At 35.3% G+C, this 15543-nt stretch overlaps 1 protein-coding gene across 1 annotated transcript in view; it reads right to left on the bottom strand.

The window, feature by feature from the left end:
• The window catches only part of LOC145663738 (uncharacterized), an 80103-nt gene extending 79375 nt beyond the window's left edge, over positions 1-728 (bottom strand). The window contains exon 1 of the mRNA XM_081729822.1: positions 534-728. Within this exon, the coding sequence (XP_081585948.1) occupies positions 534-655 (122 nt within the window). The 5' untranslated portion in view covers positions 656-728. The remainder of the gene's footprint in view (positions 1-533) is intronic.
• Between the last annotated feature and the right edge of the window lie 14815 nt (positions 729-15543).

Here is a 15543-nt window from a genome sequence, read left to right as displayed (position 1 = left end):
GTGTTCTCAGGAATTTCTTTTTACCCTCAAGAATCTCAGGAAGCGTTTGTTAAATTATTTTGTGTAATAAACACAAATTTTTAAAAATAAAAATACAATATATTCCGATTGTTAATCTATTAGTGTAGCTCTCAGCACAAAAAATATGCGTCATATCTTTCGTACAAGAGAGGATTATCATCATTATAAACTGTCGTATCTTTTTCCCGCAAATTTTCCGCAGAGTTTACAGACAAATTTCATAAAACTTTCTATACTGATTTCCTATGATTTAAGTTATAACTTGGTAAATTTTTACTCCTTTCGGTAAAACAAATTTTGCGTTATGACTGTTCAAAGTTGTGTAAAAACCTAAAAATCGCTCTCCTGAAAAGCTCAAAAAACTGAGATACTACAGTTTGTGACGCTGTCGAAGAATTGTAGAGCCAGACCTGGGAGTTATACACTGCACCCCTCACACTTCGAATCATTTTTACAAACATTTCCAACTAACAGAAAAAACAGAACTGTTGCTATATTTCCATAACACTTACCTGTTGGGATCTAGAATGGAAACCTGTCCCTCTTCATTGACACTGCGAAAAAATGATATGAGAAAGCGACAGACCGCTTGAAGAAACTTTAATATGCATTCGCAAATTACTTCCAGACGCATTTTAAATTGAGTTAGTTGTGTTGTGGATGAAATATAATTTATAAAATATTATGTTTTTCTAATTGACGTTGAAATTTTATCACTATGTAACAAAACTTTTTAATGGTTTTGGAGTGTAACATCATTATTACACAATTTCGTTATTGTTAAAACATTCAAATTAAATATCGATTGGAAAAATAATATTTTCTCATTGGATGGCAATAATATCATTTACAGAGCTCCTTCGGGGCTAAGCGGTTAGTATATGCGCCTTTGGCGTGGGAGATCTGGATTTGATTCCCGGCGGGTGCTCATGTGGTTCGAATTCCACGTTAATCAATAGATTCTGTCTCATATAGCCTCGCTGCTGAAAGGGGTGTTAAACTCAAAACCAACTCAACTCAATAACACCATCTCGTACAAAAATATTACAAATTTTGTTTTTGAAGTATTCAATTAATAAATTACTATGATTTCTGAATTAATAATAGGATATATTGATTACAATTTAATTTAAAGATAAATGCATTCGATTCCATGGTATTTAAGTAATATTAAAGTTTCGAAGCTACAATACATCGTTAATATTTTATTGAATGTAGACGTTTTCTTTGAAAATATAGCAATGTTGTATAAGAGCTAGCTGTCTTCGCTAGCTTTACTGATGAAGTGTAAGCTGCAATAGGATATTCAAATATATCTTGTTAGTCTGGTGACTTTTTAAAATGTTTTTTCTTGCATCTTGTTAATTGTCATTGTAAAGTCTAACAGGAAATAGTTTCATTTGAAAGAAATTTTGAAATCTGATGGAATGAATGACATTCTGGGTCCGCTTTACATTTTCTGACAGCTGCTTCAATAATGTTTGTTAGGCATTTGAATATATATATATATATATATATATATATATATATATATATATATATAAAAGCACTGCATCGGCAAGGCAATATGGAAAATTTCAATTATTGAATCATCATAGTGTGTGCGTCACTTTTCATCCTAATTCAATGACACTTCGGTGGTCAATTATCTCAGCCGATGAGAGATTGACCATCAAAGTGAAATTACAAAAATCATCTAAAATCACCAAAAATTATAAACATATGTTCAGTGGTGTTTTCTGTGATGCTGTCACAAGCAAACAGTTATAAACATCTGTTCAGCAGTGTTTTGTGTGATGCTGTTACAAACCAAAAACAAAACAAACATCTATTCAGTGATGTTTTGTGTGCTGCTGTCACAAGCCAAAAGTTATAACTATCTACGAAAGACGTCTCCAAAGTAAGGTACATTCGGCAATATCTAACAAGAAAAGTTCGGGAGAAAGCACTAGCCTGTAGAGAAACCAAGCATAGCATTTGAAGGACCAATTCATGCTCATTACAACAAGCAAATAAAATTCCTGTACGGTTGAGAACTGTTAGAGAGATTCAGCTTGGAAGTTTATATGTAAAAGTTAGTATATGTGCATTTAAACGCGTCAAGTACAACATTATTAGAAACAAATATTGACATAACTAATTGAAATCTATCGGAGGTAACAGAAAAATCTGTTTTGTAATAACGAACGGGTTTGATAGTTAAAATTAGTCATTATACTGTTCATAATAATGATAGCTTAGAGATGAAAATTGATCACTGCTGTTCTGTTCTACAAGGAAATGACGTAGGCAAAAGGCTTCCTTGCACCATGAACATTTTATATGTGCGGTTGCGTTGCCTCCGTCAAGGAAACAGTTTGCTTAACAAAAGCGAAAAGCAAATTCGACAGGTGATTCAAAAGGTATGTAATTTTTTGGTAACTTGCCTTGTGGAACACAAACTGAAACAACCCAATGCATCGTGGTGGACGGAACTGATTCATTGGCATGGCCACGAACTTCATTTGATTGGTTGATACATCATAACGTTCGGATGAAGAAGTTTCATACCATGTACAAATCTTCTGTTATAATCTTTGATTGGTCAAAATCCAAACACATCAAATGGTTGTACAAATCTTGTGGAGTTTTTTGGTATATTCTCAACCATTAGGTCTTTTCCATCCGTCATCCAATTTGCAATTAACAATTCATCTGTGAATGGACATCAGTGATCAAGCAGTAGCAAATTCAAACCATCAGACTGTATAATAACGGTAGGTCGCTAAGAGGCTCAATCGTGCATTTAACGTTGAATCTCTCGTAAAGTTCTCAACCGTACAGGATTTTTATTAGCTTGTTGTAATCAGCATGAATTGGTCTTTCACTTGGCATGTTTAGTTTCTCTGTAGGTGAGTGCTTTCTTCCGAGCTTCCCTTGTAAGTAAAGCGCAAGGGTTCGTAATTCTGCACAGGTGCAGTCTCTCGTGGTATCAGGGTTGCCAACTTTCCTCAATAAAAAATCAAGACGGGACAATCAGTGTTGGAGTTCTTCCCTTCCCCCACGGAGACAACTACACGTACGGCGAGTCATTGAAAAAACAATGTAAATAATCATCTGAATAACACGAACCTGAATGAACGGTACCTTGTTTTTTTATTTTCCCACCCACTGTTCATCACTAGGTAGGGTCTATTAAGCAATATATGCACCAAATTCAAACCAAAACAACTGCAATTTATTTGACATAAACAAAGTTTAGAGAGAAAACAATATAGATTTGTTATCGCAAATGAGTGCATAACATTGTTAAGGAATTACTGACAAAAGGTATTACTAAAATCATGTCCTATTCTTTGGCTCTCATCATACAAAGTCTTTGGCCCAGTAAAATATTAATTAACTATGAAAATCGATAAATCAGAACAATATGCGTCCCGACGAGTGTCCGATCGGGACGCGGGACAAATAAGTCAGAAATCGGTACAGTCCCGAAAGAATCGGGACTGTTGGCAACCCTGCGTGACATCCTTTGAGTATAAATAGACGACATTTGAAATATAGTTGGCAGTGTGTGAGTTTTGTAAAGTATGATGGAAACGTTCAAGAGGATCGAGCTGCACGCTGCCTTCAGATAAGGCGTGTAATTTGATTCCTGTCAGAAATATCACACTGGCAGAAATTCATTGTCAAATTTGTGAGGTGTGTGACCTTAACGCCGTAAGTGACAGCCAAGTATGTGGGTGGTGAGACTGTTTAAGGAATGGCGGGAGAATATTAATGACGAACCACAATTGGGCCAGCTCTCTGTAATCACTAACGATCTTGTGCGGGTGGTAGAGATCAAGATTCGTGAAAACAGACGATTCACCTTTTCCACGCTATCAGATAATTTTCTACATACTTCATGTTCTATTCTCTACAAAAATGTTTCGGAATAATTGGCTTCTCAGGCGGAAAACTCTTATGACATAAGTTTGCAAAGCTTGCCTCCCCACACGACGAATATTTCAAGATTAACGAAAGTGGTATTGAAAAGTAGCTGAAAATATTTAGAATTTCCTACAAATATAATATACTCGATGCGTTTAGTTTAGAGATGCAAGGGCTCGGAAAAAACCGTTTAAAAAAAAAACTCGGTTTTTTCTGCTTCTCTTTTGTGCTTGGGAAATGTTGGACTTTTTTCAAAATTCTGCTTTAAATTGATAAAGCAGACTTTGTTTCGCTTCTCTATAACACAAAAAGTCATTTAATTAGTGGTTGATACCGATAATAATATAAAACCTCGAAAATAAACCATGAATTTCGAAAAGATATTTCAAACAATTTTTCTTCAACATATTTACGTTATGAATTCGAAAGGATTAACCAATGTATATAATAAGAACTTTTTAACCTCCTATATACAAAAGTAAGCAGGGTTGGCAAGAACCATGGTTGTTTTTGAAAATGTCAAAAACCCGTTTTCTGGGGAAAGTTTAAACCAGTTTTTATTTAAACCAGGATTTTTGATTTAGATATTTCGCTTTATGTATTTATATTACATATTCACAGAAATAAGTTTGTTTCGTCTTGGTGTTATTATGCAACAGCGGGATTACGATGGAAGAGGTCCCATAAGCTTAAAGAAGTCCGGTCAGTAAGCTTCTTAAATTGAGAAACTCCCGCCCGAGCCATCCGGAAAATTCCGTCATTACTTTAAATGTAAAACAATAACGGGAAAATCCTGTTATTGCTTTGCATGTAAAATTTAAAGGTCAACGTATCATAATCAGTACGCTAAAACTGAGGTATTAAATTACAAATTTAGTATGTAGATATTGAAAGTCCAATCCAAGCTGATGTTGGAAGCTACGTAGGCAATCGACAAGTTTTGCCAATTTCTATCAATATATTTAAGCAACCTTGGCTTCTTTATAAAACAACAGGCATTCAGGCATGCAGAAATATACAATTTGTTTTCGTTTCATATGTTTAGGCTTAACATCCTTACGTAATACCGAGGTTATCAAGAAGACTTTCGCTTAAAGTGACATCTGAACCGCTACTTGGTTGTTTACGCATGAAAGAAGGGTTGTGGTTCGACCGAGAATTGAACATGGGACACATTGATTAAAAGGTGAAAAGGAAATAAAACTAATGCAGATGGTTTGATATCTGGAAACGTCACCATGAAGTTCACACAATTCGCATTTTTCGTTCTTTTTATTTTTTGATTTAAACCAGTTATTAAAAGAAAGCTGGTATAAACCAGCCAACCCTAAATCTAAACACTTCTTTTAAAAAATACACAAATAACTAGCAAAATTGTATGTAGTATTTGTACTTCAAAATATTCCATACCTTCTTTTTGAAACAAAATAAAATTAAAACATAAGAGAAATACTTAGATCAGCCCTGCCCACGGCGAGCAGATAGTGGAAACTCTCCTCGTGAACGCTCACGAGCATTCTACGAGCAAATACCATTGTTCGTGCTTCGTGGATCTTCGGGTTTTGTCCTTAGAGGAGCGGAAGTGTTGTCAACCTTGGCGGTAATCACTAGCTTACCAAAAAAAAAAAAAAAAAAGTATGTATGGTAACTGATTGCCATTTAGTGTAAAGTGTTTTTTTTACAATGTGGTAACCGTTAACTATAGACAATACAAACTTGTAACAGCAATCAAATGATAAACTATGTACGTTCCTTTTCTTCTTTTTTCTTTCCTTTTGTTAAAGAGGGATGTGGGTTTGTTATATCCGAGTGTGGGTTTGTTATATTATGTTGTTTCGCTTTTTAGGAAAAGAGATAATCTGTTGATAAGAAAAAAAACTGTAGCACTTGTTTGTAATTATCTAAGTATATCTCCAGAAAATTAGCTTATGCATGTATGTGTGTACGAATAGGCTTAGCAAGGGGTTGGTTGTGGAGATTAGAAGCCACTATTACACTATCAATAGGAAGAATAGTATTTCTTACTCCACTTTTAAAGTTACTTTGATCGCAAAGAATCAAACAAAATATTAAGAGAGCCAAAGAGATTTTCCATTTTTAAGTGTGACCGTTAGTGACTGCAATTAGTTTTTTTTTTTAAACAAGGAGTGTCTTTTTAATAAGGAAAAATGTATTGTCCCTGGCTGGTTGCTTGCCGGTGGCTTGTTAAAAGTGAAAAAGAATGTTAAATCATTTCAACGACTGAAGCTACACGCTTGTCTTTCTTCGATAGTTACTGACTGATTTTGAAAGTCACAATGTTGTAGGCCTACTGTAATAGCGTAGGCCTACTGTAATAGCGTAGGTCTACTGTAATAGCGTAAATTCGAAAGGAAACGTTCCAACTGAATGATACGAACAATTATTCCCAATGTCTTGAACATGAAACGTGGGTTGCACGGATAACGCTTAAAGTAGGCTTGACTGCACTGGAATTTCCTTCCGGCAAATTAGTGTTTGGTCGAAACTCGGTTCTTCTGTGTAATTGTCTCTTAACAACATTTGAACATTTCTTTTAGATAATAATAACTAACTAACTCTATGGTCTATGGAACCCGAAGGTTCAATGCCGCGTTTACAAAATATTTCCACTAACTTATGTCCTTAGCCAACTGGATCCAGTTTCTACTCTGTACTCTTATTTCTGCAAGATCCATCTTAATATTGTCTTCCCATCTACGCCTAGGTCTTCCTAGTGGTCTTCTTCCAATTGGGTTTTCAGTTAAAATTATGAAAGCGTTTCTAATTTCTTCCATTCTGGCTACATGGCCTGCCCACCTGAGCCTTCTACACTTCATAACCCTAATAATGTTAGGTGAGCGGTATAAACTATGCAATTCCTAGTTATGAATTTCCTCCAATCCCCATTTTCATCCCTCTTTGGTCCGAATAATAATAATAATAATAATATTATTATTATTATTATTATTATTATTATTATAATTATTATTATTATTATTATTTTCAACCTCCCGTCGTTCTCCTATCAATCTAGCAACGAAAGGCGTTTACAACTTAGCAAACGTGAAGCGAATGACAAATTACAGACCGAGTGCTAATGTAATACAACGTCACGAATTGTGTAAGCAAGCTAAAAAGGTCTGAAACAATTCGTTTCCGATTTTTGCAGTCGTTTTTACGTCTGTAAGATGACATGTTTAATATTAGTTTCTTTCTTTCTTGTTCATTTGTTAGTTACTTCAACGCTAACTGTAACCTCTATCATGCGTCTTCCTCGACCAAAAAACGTACCAATTTTATTTCCTGCAGTGTTTTCGCGTCACTGCTTTCGAAATGGGGAGGGGGAGAGCACATTTGCACATTTCACGCTTGCGTCTGCTCAATGCTTATCATCGTGCGAATTTCTGGCCAGGCTTGGCCATAGGTTTTTTTGCCATCATGTGCGGTTGGCAACACTTATCGGATGCAGTGGAAGAAGCGAAGCTAGCAGCACCTGTGCTCATCTGTTGTTATCTTCGCTCGTGCCCGCTCACGCTTTGGCTCCGGGAGCCAATTCATGGACAGGCCTGACTTAGATTTATATGATACACTTAAAGGCTGCACATCTAGAGCTTTGCTAATATCTATTAGTTATGCCTTTACTAGTAAATTTTAAGCTCCCGTCAAATAAAAATTACGAATGTTTTCAAAAACTAAACATTAGTAAGGAAAACCCCTCCCAAAATACTTTTCTAAATCGCCACTGATTCTCAGTATAAAATGATGTTCAAGGTTGTATCCGGAAGATTATTGCTAAATATATAAACGAAACGAAATATTAGTTATGCCTGTACTCATAAACTTCAAGCGCTTCCCAAATAAAATTAGGACTTTTTAGAAAACAAAACAATCAGAGAATCCCCTCCCAACGTACTTTTCTAAATCCGCTACTGATTATTTGTGTAAATTGATATTCAAGGCTGTATCCGGAAAATTATTGATAAATCAATGCACAGCTTCAGTATAACAGAAACGTGGAAGTACGGTTTGACGGATATATTGAAAAACGTATGCTTTGACGGATATATAGAAAAACGTCAGTTTAACTTTTGCGCTAGAAGTTAGAGTACTAAGCTCTTAGAAATGAAACACAAATGACAAACTAAAATGATCTAGAGAAGAAAAAATGTCGATAACTCAAAAGTTAAAATAAAGTTAAATAGCCTCTAAAATTGCCCTCAAATACTACATTCTTCATGTTAGCTTTAATTTGTAAAACATGTGCTCCATCCATCTTGATGTTGAATTTCAGAGTGAAATATGGCATTTAGTCATGGAATTCTTATCTAACTATAGAATATACTATAAGAAAGCTATTTAGATAGAAAAATCATGAAAATGAAAAAAAAAAGCAAAATTTCCAAAATTCTCGTTTTTTTTTTCAAAAAAGCCGGCTTTTTATGTGAAAAAAACCATCGATTCAAAAAAGCCGGCTTTTTTGCATCTCTAGTCTAGTTTATTATTATTATTATTATTTTAAAACAGACCTTGCTTTAAAAACGTTCTTGTATTCGGCGGTGTTTTGTGAGCTGCTATCATGAGCAAAAATTACAAACATTTGTTTAGCGATGTTTTATGTGATGCTGTCACAAACATCTGATTACTTTATATATATATATATATATATATATATATATATATATATAGAGAGAGAGAGAGAGAGAGAGAGAGAGAGAAGGAGAGCATTATTTAGAATTCTCAGGCATTTTAGACATGAAATCCTTGTCCGTATGACTACAATTTTTCCCAATAAACTTAAAGAATCTTCATAAAATCCAGGTTTAAAATTGTCGACCTATCAACATGGAATTTAAAAAAAGCTGAAATTGTTCGACCTAGATACATCAATGTAAATTTGTTTGCGCAAAAGAAAGCTTCGATTCATGTTTAATCATACCCAGAAAAAAATATTCCTGATAGAATTAATTCCATGTAAGAGGAGAGATTGTCCAATGTCAGTACTCTTTTCATCGAATTAAGAAAAAAAAAAAAAAAAAAACACTTGTCTTGAAACATCAATTTATTCAGAAAATTAAAATTGCATTTGTTAAGAAAATACATAATTTTGCTCATGATTATATTTACAAAAATGTATGTTGTAGATTAACTGTTCATTTCTGTATATTTTATTTATTTGGTTACATCATGATAAACTAAGGAGTTACTATTTCTTTAAATAGAATACTGTACTGTGAATTGAAATAAACAACCTATACGTGTTATCAATAATAACAATATTTTATAACTTAATTTCTTCTATATGGGCCAATCCATCTGAAGTGGTCCAAAGATGATGAAAATGTTTGCTCGACCATTTCAGAAAATTATAAAAATTTGAGTGTGACAAACCGTGTGTATGAGAAGGTCAATAACATCATTCACGTTGCCGTATGAATCTACAAGTGTTTCTGAATGGCGGCCATCTTTGTTGTCGGTGGAGTGCCAATTTTTGCATTTGCAAGCGTTTACGAAAACTACAGTTGCTCAGGACTTACGAATCACACGAACACCAAACAAAAACAAATGTTTACGACTGAGGTGCACGAAGAATATAAACTTTTGCTTCTACATAAATATGCAAGGTTGCAAACCAATACATGAAATCACCAGAAAAACTACAGAAAATTACACTTTTAAAGGGGCTGTATTTTGAAATGGCATTAACTGGAGGGTTCATAAGTTTTGTGTTGAATAGCATTGCATGTAAAGAGTCTGCAGAAATATCCACAGCTATGGAACTACAGTAAAAGCTCCTTATTCGCGCTTCCTTCATTCGCGTTTTCACTATTCGCGGATTTAAAAATGCAATCCAATTCCTATATTCGCGGCTAAAGATGTCTTTATTCGCGGATATAATCAGTACGTACATACATAATAATAAAAAGGATTCCAATAGGTATCCAACCCAATATCCTTTGTAAACGCCGTCAAATGGATTAATAAAATGTAAAATAGACCTTATTACAACTTTGCCTAAAGTATGTTGTTAAATGATATCGCCGTTGTATTGGTTCGGACTTCGACATAAGCCGCCTTCGCCGCGATCGGTGTTTTGGAGAATGTAAACAAACAGAATGAAAGCAACCTTATTACTCAATGAATAAAGTATATTTTTAAATGCCGCCACATTATTAGACGTTTTGTCCTTTGGTAAGAGCCGCTTTGCGTATTTTATTGTTTCGTCTTTCCATTCGTTACAAAAATTGTGATCGAGTAACACGTCTTTACCGCTGTCTTCTTAATTTATACAGTAATGTCAACTAAAAAAAATGAGAAACGAGTTTTGACACGAAAAAAATCTGTGTTACCGCTTAAAGTGAAAATAGAAATGCTTGATCGTTTACACCTTGGAGAGTCGTTTGCATCCATTGTAACTGTACCAAATTTTTGCTTGATATATTTTTGGCTTAAACACAAATTCTGCGTTAGTGCATTATGTGACGTTCATCTGAATTTGTACACTTTGTGTGGTGTATGCTTCTCATTGATTGTGCTGCCGCCTGGTGGTGCTAAAAGACAGAGTAGAAGAAAAGGAAAAGGAAAGAAACGAGAATTGAGACGCAAAAGTTGGTTTTTGGTGTAAGTGTGTGTGTACGAACGATGACTTAACAAAATTCTAAAACAAAGTTGAGTCTCGACCCCAACGTACTTTTGAAAATATATAAATAATGATATACTTTAAAAGAGACATCAATTTCCATAAAAGCATATAAATGATCAACAAAAATCGTATTACTAATATAAGTGTTGTAGTGAATTTTACGTAAGCTTTCATTAAAGTAAATCAGCCCCAAGAAGTACTTTATAACAAAAAGGGGTGTGATCAAGACTATAAGTGAAACAAAGAACTTGACAAGGTGTACCTGAAGGTAATGGACGTCTGATTATGGTCTGACACGAGAAATTTCTGAATAAGTCATTTTCTTCAATAGAAATCGCAACATTATGCGGTCTATATGTTCTCCCTGGAAGTACGTGTAATAAATTCTTTGAACTGGAAGAAAAGACAATTTCTACGAGAAGATTCGTTGGATTCTTTGTGCATTAACTTAAAAATGTGATCACAAACTGAAGCGTGCCATCATGGACTAGACTGTTCTTGTGAGTAATTTTAAAGCATATTTACGAACTTGCTACGTAATTGGGGCAATGAAATGTAAAAAACTTACTTTGTTACAGGTACGTTTATCCATTTATAATAAACGGCACTGAAATATTTAGTTCTGTTTGTTCTCTCTTTTTTCAGATTGCATGACGAGGTGAGAACGAGGTTGTTGAATTACTTGTGATCAATCCATGAAAGTAGGTGATGCTCTCATCTATTTTCTATAACACGCCTTAGGTCTCCTCTCAGGTGATTCCGTCCGAATCTGGACCATTACGGTAAGGTGTATCGTGCCTTCCTTGAACGATTGTCGCGGGGACGAACTTTCTGAACCCACAAGTAATATAGTGCAAAGCTGTATTATTTGGGGGCAAAGAGTAGAGAGTTCTCTGCGGTAGCCGGTTAAGGATGGTGCGTACCGGGCAGCGCAAAGCTGTACCGTAATAGAATGGCTAATCCCTTCACAGGGACAGAAATCCCCATTAGGGAGGTACGAGGATCGAGCCTGGATACCGTAATACCATATCACGCTCATTCAATGTCAACGAATCAACTGTACGATCGATAAAAAAAATCCGAAGATAAAATAAGGTCGTTTGTAGCTTCAACTTCACTGTCAGCGTGAAGTTGTTCGTGATCCAGCAATAGAAAAAATGGAAGTGGCGTTGTCATTATGGATCGAAGACTGCAACCGAAAAAGAGTTCCCCTGAGTGGTCCAATAGTCCGGGAGAAGGCAAAGCGTCTTTACGCTCATTTTAAAGAACCTGATGATAGTTGTAGTGGTACTTGTACAGATGGAGGATTTCAAGCATCGGAAGGCTGGTTCAATAAATTTAAGGTGAGACAATCATTGCGTAACATTAAAATCGTTGGAGAATCTGCATTTGCAGACACTGCTGCAGCAGAACGATATCCAGAAGAATTTGCAAACTTAGTAGCTAATGGAGGATACAAACCTGAGCAAGTATTTAATGCAGACGAAACTTCACTGTTTTGGAAGAGAATGCCAAACAAAACATTCATTTCTAAAAGCGAAAAGTCTGCTCCTGGATTTAAGGCAGCAAAGGATAGAGTTACACTGCTGCTATGTTCTAATGCATCTGGAGATTGTGTCATTAAACCACTGATGCTTTACAGATCGTTAAATCCTCGGGCTTTAAAAAATCAAAACCAGGACGACCTGCCAGTGTTTTAGCGTGCTAATAAGAAAGCATGGGTTACAAGCGCTATTTTTTGTGACTGGTTCCGGAATTGTTTTGTTTCTGAATTTGAAACTTATTTAAAAAAAACAGAATTTAGACTTTAAAGAAGTTCTAGTTTTGGACAATGCACCAGGTCATCCTCGCGAACTTGAAACTATGCATCCAAATATAAAAGTGACATTTTTACCTCCCAGCACGACGGCTTTGCTTCAACCTGTGGACCAAGGAATAATCCAGGCCTTTAAGCTCTATTACATTACACGAACCTTCAAAATCGTATTGGATAATATGGAATGTAATCCTGATATGAATGTTATGGAATGCTGGAAGAAATTTGACACAGCAAAATGCATCGTAGAAATAAAAGAATCATTGGAAGAACTGAAGCCACACACATTGAAGTCATGATGGAAAAAACTGTGGCCTGCTCTGACTACGGAAAATGACGAAGAATGTGTGCAAATTCAAACTTTGACTGCAAACATAGCCGAAATTGCGAATGGAATAGGACGAGATGGGTTCGAACAGATAGAATCAAGTGACATTCAGGAATTGCTTGAATCGCAAGATGAAGATTTGACTGAAACCGACTTGGAGGAAATGTTAAATTCACAGTCCATTGAAGAAGAGGCTTCAACAAGCACTGGAAACGTGACATTTGATTTGAAAAATCTTAGTGAAGGTTTAAGAATGGCAAATGAGCTTTGTGATTTCTTTATGAAAATTGTTCATCTATGGAACGAAGTCTTATTTTTAAGAGGCAAATTGCTAATGCCATTGCTGAATATCAGTCTGAATTGAAAGAGCTTTTAAAAACTGCCAAGCAAGAAAAAATTACAAAATTCTTCAAACCATTGCCTAAGCCTGAAGATAATAATTAATCAATATGGTCAAAAACTTCAATTGCAGTAAATTGATTTTTTATACTGTATATGTATTTGTTTTTTTTTATTTTGTCACCTAGGAACGTATCCCCTATAATTCCATATAAATTACCATTCCGTATTCACGGTTTCTGTATTCGCGGCATATTTATGAACATATACCCCGCGAATAAAGAGATTTTACTGTAGTGGCACCGTAGATTTATGGGGGCCCGAAAGTTGAAGTTCGTGATTTTGATGCTATTTATGGGGTGTAATATCTTAGCAGGGCAAAGTGCTAAAAGTTGCTGCTTAGGCCACTAAGTAATTCTGTATGTGAATAAACTATTGCAAAAGAATCATGACTGATATTGCATGGAGAAAAAAGTGAGTACATGGTAAAAACGCAAAGAAAGCACTCTGTGACGATAATCGTAGCACGAAAAAATTTAAATGTTTGGATACGTTTCATGCCAGATCTCAAAAACTACGCATGGTGCAGCAATTAGACCTGGTTTCGCTTGTGTTCAGTTGTGCAAAAGCTTGCGAGTAGTTTGTTCCATCTTTCTAGCTCCATGATCATTGCCACGTCTATATGGAAGGGGGATTAGCTCCATCTTGCACCCACGATCGTCGAACTGGACCGCGGTATTAAGGCATTCAATGTATCAGCGAAGTGTTATGGAAATCCAATCCCAGTTACGGAAGTTAATATGTTCACAAGCTTGCGTTACATCTATCCTAACTAGATATAAAACTATATGAACTGACATAAAATAAAGGGGTACTTCTGGTTGACGTGGAAAGTTGAAATTTAGCATGGTTGTAGCTTTCAAGTACTAACCCACAAGAAAATTGCCAAAAACTAATATTTTTTTTTAATTTTTAGGGGGTCTAAAGGGGACATGAAGAAATTCTTCATGTTATTAAATGGGCCCCTTTTGGACTTGTGATCCCATATTTTAGATACTTGAAATTGGAATAAAAACTTGAAATTCGATATGCTTGTACGCAGGGATAAAAGTGGATCTGAAAAGGTAGAGGGACGGTAGGTAGCGGCATGAACTTACCCCATCCCCCTATCCATCTTTACCCATTGTAATTTTTTAGGAACTGAGGGGACACCGTATACATTTTTTGGAGGTGTTGGGATAGCGTCCCCCGCGTTCCTCCTCACTTTTACCCCTGCTTGTATGTTTCCGTTAGTGTTACTTAAGAAAATCACCAAAAAGAAAAAAAATCAACCGTAGAGAGGTTTTATGGGGAACTGAAAAATCTTCCCAGTGTTATTTGTATGGGATATATTCTACACTGCAAAATATTTAGGCACTTCGGGCAGGATTAGATTGATGGAATTTGGTATGACGGTAGACTTCCGGAACTAACCCACAGAAAAAAATGCCAAAATTGAATATTTTTAATTTTTAAGAGGTCTAAAGGGGGCATGAAGTAATTCCTATGCTATTTAAATGAGTGTTTGCTTGTGATACAAAATCGTATCTTTTACATAGTTGAAATACGAAAAGATACTTGAAATTTGGTAGAATTGTAAGTTTAGAGATTCGAGGCAATTGTAAAATACTTCCATCTATATTTTCAGAAAAATAAATAATGGAACTAGATTGTTTGTATAAGAGAAAGAGTCCGGATGAAATGTAAGATCAAATTTTCATGCTACATCATTCATTTCCCTGCTACACAAGTATAGTTTTATTGAGAAAATGTACACATGTATGTTGAGTTACGAAATATTGGGAGGGAGTCCGGACGCAGTGGACCTCGTAAGTGAGTCCCGGAGGAAGATACACACATAAATTTCGTCTATATGCAGCTGTACAGATTGCTCTTGGCTGAGCAACAAATGTGTATGTACCCTGGTAAAAAAAAAAAAATCTTGTGTGCGATACAGAATCATGCTAAATTTCGGCACTCCGGATTTTCTACTAAAAATCAGCTTTATTTTCTCTCACTGTATGCAATTCTCTTTGAATTCAGATTTCGAGAGTCACATTTTAGTGATAAATCCTCCAATTCACTAAGATTTAGAGGCATTACGAGTATTCTGTGTCCACTCAATATCAGTTTAAGTATTACTCTCAGAATAAAATATCCGGTGCAGTTGTATCATATGATATCTCTTAAAATATACATCTTCAATACCTTTTGCTTGAAGAAAATTGGAAAAATTTTATTTTGAAACGTTCTGCAGCAATAGTAATAAAATCCTACATATATCTATGTACCTGTACCTGTTCAATTTAAGATTTATAGCCAATTGACATACATATAATATCGATCTGTGCTTGGCACTATCATAATTTAAAATAATAATAATGAAAGTAGCAATAGACATTAACTATTGCACTCCCTTTTGTTTTTCTTGTATATTTTTATTGCTGA

This window comes from Thermobia domestica, chromosome 11, assembly GCF_964235325.1.
Source record: "Thermobia domestica chromosome 11, izTheDome1.hap1.1, whole genome shotgun sequence".
Classification (NCBI taxonomy): Eukaryota; Metazoa; Arthropoda; class Insecta; order Zygentoma; family Lepismatidae; genus Thermobia; species Thermobia domestica.
This window is presented reverse-complemented; position numbering and strand designations above follow the sequence as displayed.